The sequence below is a fragment of the Xenopus laevis genome, chromosome 1L, assembly GCF_017654675.1.
Source record: "Xenopus laevis strain J_2021 chromosome 1L, Xenopus_laevis_v10.1, whole genome shotgun sequence".
Classification (NCBI taxonomy): domain Eukaryota; kingdom Metazoa; phylum Chordata; class Amphibia; order Anura; family Pipidae; genus Xenopus; species Xenopus laevis.
The window spans coordinates 215737234-215757669 of NC_054371.1; the positions used below are offsets into that span (position 1 = coordinate 215737234).

General features: G+C 40.2%; 1 protein-coding gene across 1 annotated transcript; it reads left to right on the forward strand.

Moving 5' to 3' along the window:
• Positions 1–3484: 3484 nt before the first annotated feature.
• On the forward strand, positions 3485–18726 carry ugt3a2.L (UDP glycosyltransferase 3 family, polypeptide A2 L homeolog). The gene is given in 8 exon segments (NM_001094584.1): positions 3485–3536; positions 8125–8270; positions 9758–9859; positions 10760–10871; positions 11890–12424; positions 15701–15932; positions 16338–16557; positions 18301–18726. Coding segments are annotated over 7 exon segments (1572 nt in total). The 5' UTR covers positions 3485–3536; positions 8125–8176; the 3' UTR covers positions 18578–18726.
• The last annotated feature ends 1710 nt before the right edge of the window (positions 18727–20436 follow it).

The window sequence follows — 20436 nt, forward strand, 5'->3', positions numbered from 1 at the left end:
GATTGTTACTTATTACTTTCTAATACAAACTTATCTAGGTTTCATTTAGCCCCTTATAAATCAGGGTTGTCCAACTTTTTGCAAGGAGGGGCAGAATTGGTGAGGTGAGAATTTGTGGGGTCCGATTAGTCAGCTCGACATTCAGCCTGACACCACTATCCGTTCCGAGGTCGTTAGCTTGTGTTCAGGATCATTCACACCCCAGTAACACATTGAAAATTGAAACTGATTTTTTTAAATAACATTTTTTTAATTAAATATAAAGGATTGCACAGTGGCAGTTTCATGTACACAAATACCCCCAGAACTCATAGCTGGACGGCACATTTTACACAGAGATTCGCAAGGCAGGGGCATCATAAATAGACGTGAATAATAGTGAAACCCATGATATGGAATACTCTAAGGTAAAATGCACACTGGGCAGCTGCACTTACTCTGAACATACCTGTCTTTTATACAAGTTTCTGCTAATGGCATGTGTATTACAAGTCAACTGGAATTTAGAAGCTGCCAAGTTGTTCCAGGACCTGTACATAAATACCGTTTTTCTTTTTTTTTTTAACACTTAGGGGCAGATTTATCAAGGGTCGAATTTCGAAGTAAAAAAATACTTCAAAATTCGACCATCAAATTAAAATACTTAGAATTCAAACTTTTTTCGTCGAATCGGTGTATTCTGCGGTCGAAGTAAAATCGTTCGATCGAACGATTAAATACTTTGAATCGAACGATTCGAACGATTTAATAGCACGATCGAACGATTTTACTTTGACTTCAAAAAACTTAGAAAAATGCTGTAGAAGGACCCCATAGGCTAACATAGCACTTCGGCAGGTTTAATTTGGCGAAGTATTGAAGTCAAAGTTTTATTAAAGAGACAGTACTTTGATTATCGAATGGTCGAATATTCGAACTATTTTACTTCTAATCGAATTTGAAGTGCGAAGTCGTAGTAACCTATTCGATGGTCGAAGTATCCAATTTAAATTACTTCAAATTTCAAATTTTTTTTACTTTGAAAATCCCCTCGAATTCACTTCGACCCTTGATAAATCTGCCCCTTAATAGGTCACCAACTTAAGGACCACAACTAAATGACCCTTGAGAATACTTGTGTATAATAATGCAGCTACAAATCATAAATGAATAAATATATATATATATATGGCGCATGTTTCTGCAGGCCTGGTGCTGTACTACAGTTCCCATAATCCCCTTACAGCCAAAGGTGTGTGTATGGATGCTTTGTTTGCAGGTCAGTGAGTCCCATCAGGCAAGGTAGTCAGGTAGTACATCCATTTTGTTCTGAAATATACCTCAGAGTGATCTGGCACCCACCCTGTGGAGTGGTCAGGGAGAACACCTTTCTAATCATGACACCCTATCCACTGTGGCCCGTTCACTCTAGGCAATTCAAAAGCCTGGGGAAGCTCCTCCCTACTACAATCCTCGATGGAGCTCCAACTGCTCTTACTATCTGTCCTCTCTACCTCACTCTCCTAGAGAGTCTATGACAGAACTAACCCTGTTTAGCTAACCTCATTCACGGGGTTCCCTGCTCCCCAACTTAGACACTAAAGGACCCGGTCCCTCTAGGCACATGGCTTTGCCCGTCACCAGGGTGTAACCACAGAGGGAGCACAGGAGGCATAGGGGCCCCATAAGACCCTAAAACATATACAATTTCAATACGGTCAGCAGATTTTTTCCCTCAAAATTGTCTGAAATTGAGAAAAGTCATCAGAAAATACGAGAATGCTTAAGACTGACTGGAGACTGGGGTGCAGAGCCGAAAATCTGATAACTCCCAACTTCTACGTCAGTCCCATTGCATGCTGGGTATTGTAGTCTTACATTTAGCTTGGCAGTTGGCTAATTGTTAAACAACAACTGGTGAATAAGTTTGCAAAACTCCTGTGAAAATTCGCCAGCTAAAATTCCCCGGCGTCATATATTTTTGGACGCAGGTTGGAAAAGTTGCTCGCATCAAAACCGGCGCGTGTCAAAACTATTCGGACATCCATTGACTTTAACGCTGGCGTCACAGGTGTCAATTTTCGAGTTTCTCAAATTTTCCACAGTTTCGCAAATTTCGCAGGAGATTTGCAATTTTTTTGCCCATCACTACTCACGAGCTACTGGTTGGGGATCACTGCAGGGCCGGATTTATATTAGCAAAACTGTGATAACATAAAACCTTACCCTAAAACCCCCAGAACCATGTTCAAACTTTCATAAACTGACAAATTTTATAAAATGGATGTGGTATTTAGGGGGTGTGGCCATAAAATGGGCATGGCAGACCTTCTTGTCCCTCTTTCTGTTTTTCAAATATTGCCTGATCAATCTTTCGGATCCAGATTCTGTACTGTAACGTAACGACTGTTTGGTTTTGACCCCGTCCTGTTTTCCTGAATAAGCTCCTGGTTCCAGATCCAGTACTGCTCTGACTGATCACATCTAGGGTTGCCACCCGGCCGGTATTTTACCGGCCTAGCCGGTAAAACACCTGCCAGGGCCGGGGCCGCTATTACAAATTTACCGGTAATTTTTAATACCATTTACAAAATCCCCTGCCCGCCGATGAAAACTTTTCGTCGGCTTCGGGCGGTGGTCCCGTCCCTTTTGTGACACTGCTCCCCATGGCTCCGCCACTTTTGCGACACCCCTCATTGGCTCTGCCCCCTTTTGCATCACGCCCCGCCCCTTTCTTTTCCGCCCCCCACCATGGCCGGTAATTTTTTTTTTTTAAAATGTGGCAACCCTAATCACATCATGGATTTGCACTGATAAGTCCCGGGTTTCTCTTTGATCTGCTGCACTGAAGAGCCAGAAACAGATACAAAGTATCTAACTTAATTGTGTCTTGGCAGACAGCCCTGAATAGATACTTGACATTCTTCTTTGTAACAGTTTGATAAGAAAAGAACTTGGACTTACAGCTTAATGGGCAATTCACCTTCATTTGCAAAACTTTAATAACATATAAAAACCACAGAAATGTGTTCAAACTTTCATAACCTGCCAAATTATGTAAAATGAGCATGGTAATTAGGGGTGTGCCCAAAAAACTGGGCGTGTTATAGGCAAAAGCATGAGCCGGACCGGAAACCTTGGCGTTTATCAAACTTTACAATATCCCTTGATGTGACCATGACTAAAACCAATGACAGATTGCAGAGGAGGATTGTTGAAATTATGGTGAGAAAACTTCAGTTGAAAGACTCAATATGGAGTTCTGTCTGGAACTCCCTGGTTTCGAACCAGTGATCCGTTATATTTCAGACACAGCTCCTTCTGCTTGAGCCACAGGAGGAAGTATTGTAACAGCTTGACTCTGATGGGATGCGTTTTGTTTTGCTGCCTCCTTGTCAGTTTCCACAAGTACACGCCCTCTATCCAGCTGAGGGCAATTGCTCATTTGAGGGCTATTTTAACCGGCATCCCAGTGCTGGCTTATTGACCCTTCTGCTGACTTCAAGCCTTGTGAAATCCCGATCGTGGGTCTGTGCTTGAGCTTGTCCATGAATCTGGTAATTTTCTCCTTTTTCCTGCTCTGTTCCAATCTGTTCCCTGTTCCCTCTGATTTTTGGATCTCCTGGTATTAACCTGGCCTTGTTTTTTGACCTTGCATGTATTCTGCTCTGACTTTTGGCCTGTCCTTCATCCGTTTGTCTGCCACCTACCCTTGACTTTTGGCCTGAAACTGGACTTGTTTTTTGCTGCCTTGTACTTTACTGCAGAGGTCTGTGCACATTGATTGTTTAATAAAAACCTTAAGATATACAGCACATTGGCTCCTGTCTGTGAATCCTTACAGAATAATCTAGCCTAATACAAAGGAGCCTGCTGGTAATTTAATATGTTGCACACTGCTAAACTACAGCACGCTGCTGGGCGGTTCCCTGCAATTAAAAAAAATATGCAAGGCAAAAAGACTTGTTTGGGGCCTTTCTCTTACTGTGCAAAAGGCTCATTACCCTGCTTCTTTTGGAAGAGGAAGCTCAAAACTCGGCTGAAAGGATAAGTAAACCTTAAAAAGAAGTGAATGTAAAATTGATGAAGGTGCTATTGTAAGCCCTTTTGCAATGTGTATTCATTTAATTTTTTTTTTTAAATTCCAAGATATTAAAGGATACATGTACTGTTGACATGAATGACATTTTGTTACAACAGCGCCACCTGCTGGTCATTTTCCCACCAGTCTGACCACCAAGTAGTCAAGGAAGTTGTCAGGAGAAAGAAAGAGGCTGCTCTGATGTTCTTCTGCTTAGGAAAAAAATATAAACCTTTCTCAAATCTTTCCTAAGCAGAAGAACATTAGAGCAGCCTTTTTCTTCTGACAACTTACTTGACTACTTGGTGTTCGGAACATGACCAGCAGGTGGCACTGTTGTAAAAAAATTTAGGTTAACAGTACATGTATCCTTTAATATCTTGGAATTTAAAAAAATAAATAATGAACATTGCAAAATTTCTTAGAATAGCACCCTCATCAATTTTACATTCACTTATTGTTAAAGGGATGCTGTCATGGGGAAAAACATTTTTTTTTCAAAATGAACCAGTTAATAGTGCTGCTCCAGCAGAATTCTGCACTGAAATCCATTTTTCAAAAGAGCAAACAGATTTTTGTATATTCAATTTTGAAATCTGACATGGGGCTAGACATTTTGTCAATTTCCCAGCTGCCCCGTGTCATGTGACTATTAACTGATTCATTTTGAGAATTTTTTTTTTCCCATGACCGTATCCCTTTAAGGTTTACTTATCCTTGAAGAGACCATAGATGAGGATTCACCCATCTTGGATTGATCCTTGTATTTTCCTATTTCTAATAAAAACCCTCTCTACAGGGGATTTATGGCCAGTACTGGAAGATTTCTTTTGTACAAAATTGTCTGTCCAGTTTCTGCTCCAGGGCCAGCTGCCCAGCCTCCAGTTTCTGCTCCAGGGCCGGCTGCCCAGCCTCCAGTTCCAGGGCTGGTTCCTCTCTCTGGTACTTTGCCAGCCTTCCCAGCTTGGGCCCCTACCTGCTCTCCAGCAGTCCAGTTGTGACCATGTACATTATCCTATGCCGGCTTCCCAGCCAGCCCGTGCTCCTGTACTGGCTGCCCAATCTTCGTCTCCAGCCCCGCTGCCTGCCCTCCCCTCTTCAGCCCCGCTGCCTGCCCTCCCGTCTACAGCTCCTGTGCCAGAAGTTCTGCCTGCTCCTGCCTCCAGGGACTTTCTGCAGTGGTCTCCACGCCTGAGGAAAAAACTACCTCTACACCTGCCCTCTCGGCTACTAGATTTGGTAGTTTTGTTGTTCCAGATTCTACCAGTCTGATGGCTGCGTGGTGGTCTCTCTGCTGTACTGGATGGTCCTCCACCTGTAATGGGTGCCTTGGCTGTTTCTTCTGCTCTGTATGCTGACTCTGGTGACCCAGCCGGCTCTGGCCGACTCGGCCCCTGCCTCTGGCTCCTGCCTCTGGTGATGCTCCTGACCCTTGCAACTCCTCAGTTTTGGCTCTTGACCCTGGAGCTTATTGGGCTCCTGAGTTTAGTTGCAGTCCTGCTCCAGGTGGTCCTCTGGTTCCAGCCGTTGATCCGATCGGTCCTCTGGTTCCAGCCGTTGATCCGAGCGGTCCTCTGGTTCCAGCCGTTGATCCGAGCGGTCCTCTGGTTCCAGCCGTTGATCCGGGCGGTCCTCTGGTTCCAGCCGTTGATCCGGGCGGTCCTCTGGTTCCAGCCGTTGATCCGGGCGGTCCTCTGGTTCCAGCCGTTGATCCGGGCGGTCCTCTGGTTCCAGCCGTTGATCCGGGCGGTCCTCTGGTTCCAGCCGTTGATCCGGGCGGTCCTCTGGTTCCAGCCGTTGATCCGGGCGGTCCTCTGGTTCCAGCCGTTGATCCGGGCGGTCCTCTGGTTCCAGCCGTTGATCCGGGCGGTCCTCTGGTTCCAGCCGTTGATCCGGGCGGTCCTCTGGTTCCAGCCGTTGATCCGGGCGGTCCTCTGGTTCCAGCCGTTGATCCGGGCGGTCCTCTGGTTCCAGCCGTTGATCCGGGTGGTCCTCCGGTTCCTGACCCTGGCAGCTCCCCGGTTCCTGACCCTGTCGGCTTTTCAGATAACCTGTTTGAGAGACTTGAACTTTAAGTTTGGTTATTTAAAAATGTGTTATTTTTTATCGCCCAGAGGGTGGGGGTGGTGTCAGGAACTCCCTGGTTTCAAACCATGGACATGTTACATTCTAGGCATGGCTCCTTCTGCTTGAGCCACAGGAGGTAGTGTATTGGCAGCCTTGCTCTGATGGGATGCCTTATGTTTTACTGCCTCCTTGTCAGTTTCCACAATTACATGCCCTCTATCCAGCTGAGGGCAACTGCTCATTTTGAGGTTTATTTAAGCTTGCATCCCAGACTCCTCAGTGCTGGATTATTGGCCCTACTGTTACTCTAAGCCTTTTGAAATCCTGATCATGTTTCTGTCCCTGAATCTGGTAATCTTGTCCTGTTTCCTGCTCTGTTTTATCTGTTCCCTCTGATGTTTGGATCTCTCTCTATTGACCTTGGAGTTTTGCATGGAACCAATGTGTTAAACCCGGACACGCAATCCGCATATGTACTCGCTTGGACCCGCTACCCGACCCGCAAGTACCTTATCCACAACCCGATCCGTGACCCACACTGACCATCAAGAAACAGGAAGTGCTGTCATTGTAAACCGGAAGTGACATCATTGGAAGTAGGTGTGATCAGAAAAAAAGTTGTAGAACTCACTATTGAGGCAACCCGGAGAACCGCCAACCTGTGTCTATACCCGCTCCCAAAACGTCTATCTGGAACCGGAAGTGACATCATTGGAAGTAGGTGTGATCAGAAAAAAAGTTGTAGAACTCACTATTGAGGCAACCCGGAGAACCGCCAACCTGTGTCTATACCCGCTCCCAAAACGTCTATCTGCAACCCGCAGGGTTCGGCAGGTTTTTGCGGGTAACCCGTGGGAACCCGACCTGCTGCAGGACTCTACCTTAAGTTTTATATAGCACATTCGCTCCTGTCCGTAAAGCCTTACAAGTTCAGAGAAAAGGTACAATAGTTTAGATGCACCATGTGTTGCCAACTCCATGAAACGAGGCTCTATGGAAGGAGAAGAACCCGCTGCTGAGAGCGAAGCAGAACTACCAACGGGCATTCTCCAAAATCGCATAAAGAAGCCAAAATCCTTCTGCAAGAATGTGTTGTTGACAGATGAGACCACATTAGAAGCTGTGGATCTCTCTAAACATCTGTCTACAGGAAAAAATGAAGCCTTCAATGAAAAGAACACCATATCTACAATCAAACATGGAGGAGGTTCACTGATATTATTGGGTTCCTTTGCTAGCCCTGGACTGGATGCCTCGAGTCTGTGCATGGCATCCTGAAATCAGGAGATTACCAAAGCATTTTTTTGTAATGCAATATTGAACCCAGTGGAAGAAAGCTGGGTCTCTGTTGCAGGTCACGGCTCTTCCAAAGGACAATGACCCTAGGCACAGATCATAAAGCTGGAATGGTTAAAGACAAATGCTGGACTGTTCTGAAGTGGCTCTGATTATGGAGAGTACAAGTTTTTTGTCATTCCAAAGACAGTTACTAATAGTCTTCCATAAGTATTCAGTAGCTGTGGCAATAGCAAACCTCTACATAAAGATGCCCTTACACTGTACTAGCTCTACTACACCCATATGAACCCCAATACCAGTAGGAAAACTGTACTGCATAGCGGCCCTTTAAGATGTTGTTTTTGAGGGCCCAGGCATGCCAGATGCAATAAAACTGGCAGCTGCCCTGGACTAGACAATGTTTGCTCGATTTGTGGATGAAAGTGCTCTCATGTACTTAAAACGTGTAATGATTATCTGTGCAGTCAGCTATTAAATGCATCACCATTTGGGTATTGTTAAATTACAAGGGGATATTATCCTCTCAATTATTAGAATGTGACACAGATTACTTTTATCTCAATAACATATTACTCTCCCATAGATGTGCCTAAAGCAATGATCATTGTAAAGTAGCAAATTTATCCTTCATAGATAGCAATTTAGTAATTCGGCACAAGATGTGTTGATATTGTTAGTTTTTGTCTCCTAATTTGTAGCACGTTCAAGGAGATATAAGTACATTGGCACCTGGGTCAGTTCCCTGGAAGAATGGCAGTAGGAAGGAAGAGCCTTATCCTCAGCTTGTTGATACAACACTTTGTGCTGCTACATGGAGCCAAGATCCTGACAGTGTGCTTTTTAGGTAAGTCATTAAAGGAGAAGGAAAGCTACCGAAGCAGTTTATTGCCAATAGATTAGTAACAATAGTGCAAGCTATAACACTATATTTATTCTGCAGAATGTTTTACCAGACCTGAGTAAACGGCTCTTAGCTCAGATAACAGAGGGTCAAATATATGAAGAACAAGTGTTCTGTGGGAAGTTGGGTTATTCTTTTAGTGAATGTTTATTCTCGCTTTGATATTTGTGCCTGAAGTATAGTCTTCTTGGGCACGTTTTCTCCTACAGTCTGTCCGACTTTCTTCCAACCTTTCTGCTTTCAAAAGATCTCTGAAAACACACTTATTTAGAGAAGCCTTCCTCATTTTGTTTAGCCACCAAATTCTATACCTTATGCTACATCTCTCACCTGCTAATTTCTGATCTTGCCCACTCCACACCTTGTCATTCCCTTCCCCTTTAGATTGTAAGCTCTTTTGCACAGGGCCATCCTCCCCTGTTGTACTGGTTATCTATGCAACTCTGAATGTTCTATGTACAGTATGTAATTCATGTGATGTATAAACACATCTATTTTGCAGCAATATGTTGGCATTCTAAAAATATACAACAATGATGGAAATAATAAGCTTATCTTTCCTACTCTGACCTTTTGTAAGTTTAAACCATTACTTGTCTACTCACAATTCTATCCTAGTGAATGTATAGTTCTGATTTTACCAAGTTTAGTACCATCTGTATATTTCTATACATCATCTATAAAGGATAAGTAAACCTTAAAAATAAGTGAATGTAAAAGTGATGAGGTTGCTACTCTTTTGCACTTTTGCAATGCGCATTCATTATATATTTTTTTTCTTTTATTAATTCCATTATTAAAGGAGAAGGAAAGCTTGTGATGCATTTTATTACCAATAGATTAGCCACAGTTGTGCAAGCTAGAACTCTCTCTCTCTATATATATATATATATATATATATATATATATATATATATATATATATATATATATATTCTGCAGAATTCTCTACCATACCAGAGTACACAGCCATAGGATTTCTCCTTATTTGTTTATGATCACAGCAGTTATATCAGTTTTGCATGGAGTAACTTGGAAATGCTGACAAACCGCTTAGAGCAGTAAACCCCAACCAGTGGCTCATAAGTAACATGTTACTCACAACCCCTTGGATGTTGCTCCCAGTGGCCTCAAAGCAGGTGCTAATTTTTGAATTCCAGGCTTGGAGGCAAGTTTTAGTTGCATAAAACCAAGATGTACTATCAAACAGAGCCTCCTGTAGTCTGCCAGGCCATATAGGGGGCTAACAAATAGTCAATCATATCCCTTATTTGGCACCCCCAGGTTCATCCTTGTGTTTCTCTCCAATTCTTTTAATATTTCAGTGTGGCTCACAGTTTAAGAGTTTGGGGACTAAGAGCAATGCCAGTAACTTTATTTTTTTTATTTTTACCCATTGATTTTGAAAAAAAAACGTCCGATGCTTTTAGGAGGAAGCCATTATCTCTGGATGGATGAAATCTCACGTATTCTCCACAACAATGGTCAAGAGGTAACAATGTTCCTGCAGATTGCAGATGGATTGCTACCAGGCATGTATATTTAAGAATTACCATTGTTTATTCCTTGTTAACACTGTAATTTCTGCAGACACTTTCTCTGGAACACTCCTCAGCAGAGGGTGAAGGGCCCCCATCTGGGTGGTACTGCAGTCAGTGGGCCCCAAGAGGCAAAACACAAAGGTCACAAATGGGTATAACTTGTGGGTAGTGTTGGGGTTGATTATGGGTTGGGTTTCATCATAATGAGGGGTGGATCAGGGCTGGGGTTTCGTGTACTGGTCATTTATTCATTAGGGTTTGTTGACAGGGCCCTCCTACCATAGACCTAGATGACTAATAATTGTGGGCCCCAAGGGTAAGGGTCCTATTATTTTATTAAAGGATCCTGATGCCAGCCCTTTGGCTGAGGTCTACCCAGAAAATGAAAGTAGGCAGCTTGAATTTAGAGTATCATACTATTGTACATATAAACTCTTATTAATGACTGAACAAGAAAGTCTCTGGTATTTTTGGTGCTTTAATGCCACTGATTGCAACCTTCCCCAACAACCAAAATGAAATAATGGATGAGAAATCAGTTTCCTAATTCCTAGACAAGCTATTGGTGCACTGAATGTTGTAGTAATGGGGATCTTAAAACAGCAGCTGCTGGCCCAAATAACAGAACCCTGTTTTGCAACTATACTGAAACTGCACCATAGTTATTACCCCACTGGGTAACCTTACATTGCTGAACCCCCATATATTATTATGCCACTCCCAGCATCACATTTATGTATTGTCTGGGATCTTGAATTGTAGTTTGGCTATAATACATTGTCCACTGTCCCATAAAGGCCACCTCTGCATACTAGGATTAATTGCATTGAATTCTAAAGGTACTTATGTATATGACATGTGCGCTGTTAGTCACTGATGTTTATGTTTCAGATTACCAGATGCAGGAGAGTCCTTACAGATTAATCACCTGGTCCCTGGATAAGAATTATTTGAAAGAATTTAGCGAGTTTTTCAGAGACAGCAAATATAACTTTAAGGACTGGTGAGTCAAATATGAGTATGAACTCTGGTTAATTTAGGGGCCTTATTTACTGTAGATGCAAGTGCTATGCACTTAGGCAGGGGTATCCAACTTTTTTTTACGTTCGAGCCACATTCACATGTAAAAAGAGTTGGAGAGCAACATAATCATGAATAAAGTTCCTGGCGGATGCGAAATTTGGACTGTGATTGGCTATTTGAAATTGTGGACTGGCAGCCTACAGGAGTCTCTATTTGGCAGTACACCTGGTTTTTATACAACCAAAACTTGCCTCCAAGCCTGGAATTCAAAAATAAGCACCTGCTTTGAGGCCACTGGGAGCGACATCCAAGGGGTTGGTAAGCTCATGAGCTACTAGTTGGGGATCACTGCACTAAGGGGTGCCATCACAGCACTTGCATCAGGGGCTTTGCTGCACTCTGCACCTTGCGCCATATTAAAAGCCTGGCATTAGGTGCAGAGCACAGCATTGTTGTGTGAAAGGTTGCCCTGTCTTTACCACCTGACATCTGGTTAGGTGCTGTTTTTTTGGAATATAATGGAAGTCTTTTGCTACAACAATCTTATAGAGCTTCTAGTAGAATTAAGTCAAAACCAAATTTTTTTTTTTTCTTAAACACTTCACCACTCATCCGAGGGGCTTCTTCATTTCCGCAACTCTGTGATAAAATGTTGTCAAGAAATCTTTAATAAAAATTCAAATTGCCTTTTGACGTAACTCTACTAGATAATTAAAAATAATTCTCAATTCACCAGGATCTCGGCTTATCTGTCGCAATAGCCCCCCAACTTGACATTCATAGCGTGAGACAGCAGTCAGGAGTGTAGAATGTCCTGTTGACCGCTCGGCCTGTTGCATTGGTGCCTGTTGAAAATTTACTAGTCAAGCTAAGCTACATGGCAGCCAATTGGACTGATACAGAGAAAAAGTTTTGTGCTGGTGTTATTTATTTATACAGAATATCATATATGTTTTCTGAAAGTTATACTAATACAATTTTTAATATTATTTTTGCAGCGATGAACTTTCTTCTTATTTGGGCCTCATGACCCATTTCTCACGCCAGTGCAAGATGATATTTAACCAGACGTCCATTATGAACTTATTAAAGGAAGAGAAGTATGACCTTGCAGTGATAGATTCTTTCAATCCTTGTACCTTTCTGGTGTCTGAGAAGTTAGGAATCCCCTTCATTGCTACTCACCCTTTTCCTGTAAAGAATCCCTGGCATTCAGGAATACCGAACCAGCTGTCCTATATGCCAGTGTATCAGTCCCAACTAACAGATCACATGGACTTCTTTGAACGGGCGAAGAATGTTTTTATGTACATTGCATCAGCTGTATTGGAGAGAAAAATCTACTCATTATTTGATGATGTAATTGAAGAACATTTTCCAGCATGTTCTAGACCATCCTTTGAAGAACTCTACAAGAAAACGGCACTCTGGATGTATTTAACAGATTTTACCATTGAATTTCCCCATCCTTTCTTTCCAAATGTTCTTTACATTGGAGGTGTATTAGCAAAACCAGCAAAGCCTGTCTCAGAGGTAAGTGGTCAATATTCCTATTTCATTTTTACATAAATGGCAAACCGTGATGTGCAGTTTTCTACTTCATGTATCTGCTTTCATAAAAATACAAATGTTCTACTTTCCATGGATTTGTACCCAATGTATTTGGGTATCTTTCTTAACTGAGCCACTTCACAAATTAATCCTGTTCAGGGATCAAAGTACTATGAAATTTATAATACTTCTCAACTAGCCCATTTCTATTTAGGGGGCTATTTACTAAAACTCAAATGTATTTATTTTTTTTGGGCAAAAACTTGAATTGTAAGAGGGAAAAAAAATCATTCACATTTTTCAAGATTTATTATACCCTGAAGCTACAAAAATCCAGAATCTGAAAATCCGCCATCTCAAGCCTGTTGGGGTCATGTAGAAGTCAATGGGAGATGTCCCTTCTAAAATTTGAAGAGATTGTGATCTGCGCTTGGTTTCATCCAATAACCTGAAAAAAATCTAGCGCTTCGGGCGTCAAATCTGAAAAATTAGTACTATTCGGGTTTTTGCTCAATTTTTATAGTTTTTTTTTTCCAGACTGACTTTTTCTAGTTATTTTGAAAAAAAATTTTTTTCCATGACAGTATACCTTTAAGTCTACATTAAATAAACCTAATAGGCTGGTTTTGCTTCCAAGAAGGATTAATAATATCTCAGTTGGGATAAAGTACAAAATACAGTTTTATTATTACAGAGAAAAAGGGCATCCTCTTTAAAAATTTGGATCATTTAGATAAAATGGGGCCTATGGAAGATGGTCTTCCCTTAATTTCATGCTTTCTAGATAATGGATCCCATACCAGTATATGTTGGCAAAACAACAGACGGAGGGGAAAATTTACTAAAGAGTGAAGTGACTAACGCTGGTGGAAATTCACCAGCATGATGTCATTTCGGGACTTCGCAGATTTACTAATGGTCACTGGTGTAACTTCGCTAGCTAAGGAGATAGACTCTAGTGGTGCTTCCATAGCCTGGCAAGTTTGCGAATGAACACAACAATGCAAATTCACTAAGATGCGGATTTTACTGACCGTTACCTCTAGCACCAGACTTTCCTCAGACCAGGCGAAGTGCAATAGAGTAGATTGAAGTTCCTAAAAAAAAAAATAGTTGAAAATGTATTCTAAGTCCCAAAAAATGCTAGCATCTTTTCCTTTTTTCAGGGTGATAGGATGCAAAAGAGCATAACCGGCTTGTGTAATGTATTTGCTGCAATATATACGTACATTCAACTTTAACCTCCCGCTGTATGCAAATTAGGCAACGCTAGTGCAACTTCTTAGTTTGGCGCAGTAACGCTAGCACAATTTCGCCAGTGTTCAGCACCCTGAACGCAACTTCAGATTTTAGTGAATTAGCGATGTCCTGTCAAATTTTCGGAGGTTAGTGAATTTGCCCCAGAGATTGTTCCAGTGGATGTTACTTAATGCAGGGAGGGTCTATTGTTGATTAGCAATGTGATGTCATGTTTGACCTGTAACCCTGTGTGATTTTCTTCTTCCTCTTCCTGTGTCTCCTCTCTATGAAAAGTTCCTGTTGCAGACATGTTGTGCTGTAATGTTTCATGTGCTGAGTTCTATAAAGCAACCAAGTTACTGTTCACACAGAAGTTGCTGTGTCTGTCCTCACTTACAGAGAAGCTGCACATGCAGTTCAGATCAGCTCTCTGCTAGGAATAACAAATTCTAGTTATACTGTTTGCAAAGTGCATAGCCTTGCATTGAACTTAATTTGCCAGTTTGCTGCCCAGTTCCCCAATTTAGTCAAACCTCTCTGCAAACTGGCAGCATTACAATTTAGTATCGGCAACAGTCTCTAATAAGTAACTCTCTCTAAAATCTCTAATAAACAAATTAAAAAGCAAGGGCCAAGGACAGACCCCCTGTGATACACCACAAACAAGACTAGTCTCATTTAAAACATTTCCAATTACCACCACTCTTTATAACAATCATTTAGCCAGTTCTCTATCCAAGTACAAACATTATGGGGCCCATTTACTATCGAATTTCGGTATTTTTATTGTTAGCCAATATAGGTATCACTTGTTTTTGTTTTATTTTTTTTCCTCGAATCTCTAAAAATTAGCTGTTCTTCCTATTTTTCAAAAAAGCTTAAAATTCATGATTTATAAAGTGTAAAAGCCACAAAAAACTCTAGTACAAAAAATTCACCAGGTTAAAGCTGTCAAGGTCCTATAGAATTCAATGGGAGCTGCACTGATTCTATTGGATAATTTTTTAATCAATTTGGACTTTCAGATTTTTTTACCCCAATAGGAATTGTCTGAAAAAACGCAAATTTTTAGAGGTTGTAGTGGTATACATATTTTTTTTGGATCGTCCAGTGTTATTTAGCATTCGTGCTTTTTTATTTTTCTTTACATTTTTTTTTTTTTTTTTTTTTTTTTTTTATAAATTTCATGAGAGAGCGAGTTTAGTGAAATGAGACTGTTTATAAATAGGCCTCCAAATTTCAGGTCAATTTAATTAGTCTCCTTTTGTGTGGCATTGTATCAAATGCTTTAACAGAGTCTAAGTAGATAACATCCACTGCCATCCCAGCGTTTAGGTTCCTGCACGCCTCATAGAAGGTAATAAAATAAAACTGGGAAGATCTATTATGCATTAAACCATGCTGGCACAAATTCATATTATTGTGATTTGCAATGCATTTCAGTATCTTGCCCCTTATAACACACTTGAAAATCTTTCCCACCGCTAAAGTCAGACTAATAGTTTTCAAACAGCCTTTATGTATATACCTGCACTTAAATAAACTACAAATATATTAAAGGAGAATTCAACCCTTAAGTTAAAAAAAACCCTACGCTAAATAGTCCCTCTCCCTCCTCCTCCTCCCCTGCCTAAGTGTTACCCCAGGCAAATGCCCCTAACGTTTTACTTACCCCCTCGGTGCAGATTCAGGCATCGGAGTTCACGGGCGCATCTTCTTCTCTTCGGAATGAGACAGGCATGGTGGCGCGTGCGTGTTTTGCGACAACTGCACATATGCCGAAACTCTGAAGATTACCGATGTGGCTGAAGATGGCGCCCATGAACTCCGCTGGACAGAATCTGCACAGAGGGGTACGTAAAGAGTTGGACGCATTTGCCTGGGGTAACAGTTAGGCTTGAGGGAGGGGAGTCTATGTAGGGGGTTAGGGTTTTTTTAACCTTAGCGTTTAGTTCTCCTTTAATATCTCTGTAGAAAAAGTGTCATACCCTTTTTATTTCTCTTTGATGTGTTTTACAGGAATTGGAAGATTTTATCGCTCAGTCAGGAGAGCACGGGTTTATCATTGTGACATTTGGCTCGATGGTACCGTCCAATCCTCTTACTGAGTTTGTAAAAGAGATGAATGACGGTTTTTCGAAAATCCCACAAAAAGTCATTTGGCGATATCGAATATCAGAGTGGCCGAAAGAACTGCAATTGGCTCCGAATGTAAAAATAATGAATTGGATTTCTCAGAATGATCTCCTGGGTACAAAATTCCATTTATTTTTTGTGTTATATTCCCAAACAGTCATAATTCCATTAATATTCAGATTTGTGCGATGTATGAGATGGCATTACTATAACTGCTGTTGTTTGGGTTTATATAGCTATGATGATGATAGCAATGTCACATGACTGTCTGAACCATTATAACCTGTCCTGAGATCAACCCAAAGTTGAATGTTTGGTAGCACTTAGTTGTTAAACAATGGAGCCCCATATAAACTTCTAATTATGCTTTCACTGAAGCAGCACAATTCTTTTATTTGGACGGGACGATTATTTTATGTTTTAATTTATAATTAATGAATGATCAAGCAAAGCATTGTACTGCTTAATGCTTATTAATGTTTAAGGCTGCTGTAGCAGTAATTGTTTTGTTTCACTGTAGGACACCCCAAGGCTCGCCTTCTGGTCACTCATGGAGGGGTAAATAGTATCCAGGAAGCTATCTATCATGGGATTCCTATGGTGGCAATCCCTCTTTTTTTTGATCAGTTTGACAATGCAGTTCGGATAAAAGCAAAACATTTGGGAACATTTATTCCGAAAGATCAACTCAAAGCTGAGAAATTGGCAAATGCTATTAGGGATGTAATAGGAGGTGAAAGGTATTTTATCTCTAACCTATATTTTAATGTATATGATCTGTAAACCCATTATCCAGAAAGTTCCAAATTACAGAAAAGGCTGACTCCCATAGACTGTTATCTATGGGCTAAATTATCCAAATTTTTAAAAAATAATTTCCTTTTTTTCTGTAATAAAACAGTACCTTGTACTTGATCCCAACTAATATAAACCAGCCTGTTCGGTTTATTTATGGGCAGATTTATTAAGGTTCGAGTTGTGTTTTCCATGAATATTTGATTATTCGAGTTGTATTTTGCAGTCAAAACTCTAATTTTTGTGTAAAAAAAATAAAATAAATAAAAACACACACAATTGAGTTTAAAAAGCAAAAAACGATTTAACACTCTACCTTTGATAAATACCCCCGTAATGTTTAAATGATTTTCTAGTAGACTTAAGGTGCGAAGATAAAATTATGGAAAGATCCATTATCCGGGAAACCTCAGGTCCTAAACATTCTGGATAACCGGTCCCATACCTGTATCTTAGTGTGTTACCAAAAAATGCAAATGAAAAGCTGCACAATCTGAAAGCTGTTGAGGTTATGCAGAAGTCAATGGAAGCTGTCCTTACCAAATTGTAAAATATTTAGTTATTTAGTTTAGAATTTCTTTTCACTTGTAAAGGCACAAACATTTGGAGTAAATGAAGATTTCTAGTGTTTTTTCTTTTTTTTTTTTCCATTCTTATTTGGACTTGCTCTGCAATTTTATTCTTTATACTTTCATACTATTTATATTTGGCATTTTGATAAACAGACCTTATATTTCTCCTGACATAAGTAACATTTTCTGATTTTACTTTACTGCATATCAGTAATTTTTTTTTTTTTTTTTTTTTTAATTTCTTCTACTGGCTAAAACATTTAGTGCCTTTTGCTGTGAAATTACTTTACCCTAACAGATTCACAAACTTTGGGGATTGTTCCCCAAGGGGACACAAAACAATTGATATGGGTCGACCCTGAAAGACGTTTTGGTGGTATGTGGGGTGAATTCTTATTTGTTCTACAAGGTAATCCTTGAAGCAGAGTCTGAAGTCCAGCAATGAGGCAAAGTGCAATGTTACTTTAATGCCCTAAGTATTCTTAAAACTAGAGTAAGATGCCAATCCCAATGTTTAACAAATCTATTACCTTATTAAAAAAAGTTGTTAAAGGGTCTGTGGCCAAATTTTGGACCTCAAAGGGTGCTTGAATCCAGGAAGGTTGAAAACCAGGGGCCCACAAAAAAACAATTTGTGAGTTAAAAATTCTTTATCAATGTCAGATTTTAACAAATGGCTGTCGGTTCCTTATATTCAGAATTTCATATATTCACAATTTAATTGCACATTTAGTTCTGTGCCATTTATTCTAAATGATTCTTGACATGAGACACCATTCAGGGTTGGACTAGGCTGGTGGAACATTGGGTAAAAACCCAATGGGCCCCACCGACCCAGACCCACACCTGTCTATGGCCTGTGCTGCCCCCTGATCTCTTCCCCCTTCCAGTGCTGATTGCAGCTTCTACCCACCAGTCTGACACTGACACCATTTGTACCAATATCTACATAGATCAATATGCAAAAGTGACTTTTCATGGTAATGCAGTACATTAAATTAGATATTGCTGCCATGTGCTCATCCTATTTATAGGTTAAAAGCTGTGTTTCCTTAGATGATATATGATAAGTTTATGCAGCAGTTTTGTCACAATACTTTAAATTTATTCTTACAGTTACAAGAACTCGGCGATGCACCTAAGCCTGATACAGAGGTCGCAGCCTTTTCCCAAGGACCAACAAATAGTGCGATGGGTGGAGCACATTGTAAAAGTGGGTGGGACCGATCACCTTATTCCTTACTCCTACCAGCAGCCCTTGTATCAGCAGTATCTTCTGGATGTCTTTCTATTTGTGTGTGTGTGCGTCATTGGGGCCTGTTACCTCACTGTCAAGCTACTGAAGATGTTCATCCAAAAACTTTGTTCTTTCAGAAAGCTGAAACAAAATTAAAAGCATTCTAAGAAAAAAGGGTTTAACTTTATATTTTTTAAAATATGAATAGAAAGGTTGCATACAGCTTGTGTCAACAAATGGACTAATAAAAATAACATGTAACAGCGCATAGCAATTTTCAATAATAAAATATCCATTGTTTATTACTTTCTATTATTGATGGTTACTTTTTACTTTCTAATATGAACTTATCTAGGTTTCATTTAGCCTCTTGTCCATTAATAACTCTTCTTAACCAGGGGGTTCAATAAATATTTCTATGTTCAAGCTCACTTTGAGCACTTTTAACCTCACTTGGATAAGGGCTTCCTCTTCATCTTTGTTGCTTATTAAGAACACTGGCAGCAAGTATTGTAGACTGCACCAGTACATTGGATATATTTCTGCCTTGCACTCACTTTTACTGTGGTGTAGCCATTGTTCATCTAAAAATGAATAATACCATGGGATGATAAGGAGCACCCAATAACATCCTAGTCAACTTATTTGACCAGGATTGCCCCTCAAGAAGCAGCAATCCCTTTCCACCATGCTCGAACACCTATGTTCACTATATCAGAGCCCGCTTTTTTTAAAAGATGAGCTGAATTCTCCCTAAAAAGACCTGGCATTATCTTTGCTAGTGCTTTGTTGACATTCATCCTAACAAACTAGCCTTTGAATAGTTTCTGCTTGGAAGATACTCTTATCTGAATCATATTCCCCTTGTTAGCATGAATCAAACTGACCGTTTTATCCCACCTAATTCATTGGTCCTTGGATGGACAATGATTATTAATGGCTGGGAAAAATTTCCTTTTATTATCCACAATGCTGATAAAAATCCATCCCAACTTAAACCCCTCCTATCTAGCAAGAAAGCTTCAACATTTGTCTACAAACAGGCTGATAAACTATGGCCTTACATCTGATTTCTACCCTGGCCAAAACACAATCAAGTCATTTCAAAGAAAGAAACTAATAAATGAGGGCCACTTTACAATATAAACATATTATGGATTCATAATCAATTTTTCTTTCCAGTGTAACAAAAATAGGGATAGTTGAAACAATTTAAACACTGAATTATATCAAAGAATAAAAGGAAGGAATGAGTTTTAGAAATAAGGGCACAATATACAATTTAATGGACACAATATGAAACTGGGTGGTTGCATCTCTTTGAAGTTTAACTATATCAACACCATCACTCCCAGTTGCCATATACCCACCTGTTCTCAACACACAGTCACCTGAAAATTGAGTTCCAAAGACTCTCCTCTCTAATTGCTCTGATCCTTAATTCAATGGTCTCCTTTTGACTCATATGAGAAAAATTATGGGTTATACCATTAATTTTGGGATTTTTTTTCTAAAACAAATTTGGCCCCTAGGTCAGAGGCTGCAACAGCTGGTTACATTCCAGAAAAAAATCCTTTTATGAGAATGAGCTGTTAAAATAAAAGCATTTTTGGAATTTGGACATAACATCTGTTTTATTAGGATGGGCCTTCGCTATATGGAATCAACACGTGAGGGTCTTGTTGGACTACAGCTCAATATGCCAAAAAATTAAAATAATAATAATTGAGGACACCAGGGATTCTTTGGCCTCTTCTAAGCAACGTGTCAACTGGTCTTCATTATTTTTTTTAACATTTGTTTTCTAACCCTTTCCAGCTTTCAAATGGAGATCACTGACCCCACCTAAAAAAAAAAAATGCTCTGTAAAGCTATACATTTATTGTTATTGCTACTTTTTATAACTCGTCTTTCTATTCAAACCCTTCAATGTTCATATTCCAGTCTCCAATTCAAATGAGTGCATGGTTGCTAGGTTAATTTGGACCGTAGCAACCAGATTTGTAAAATTACAC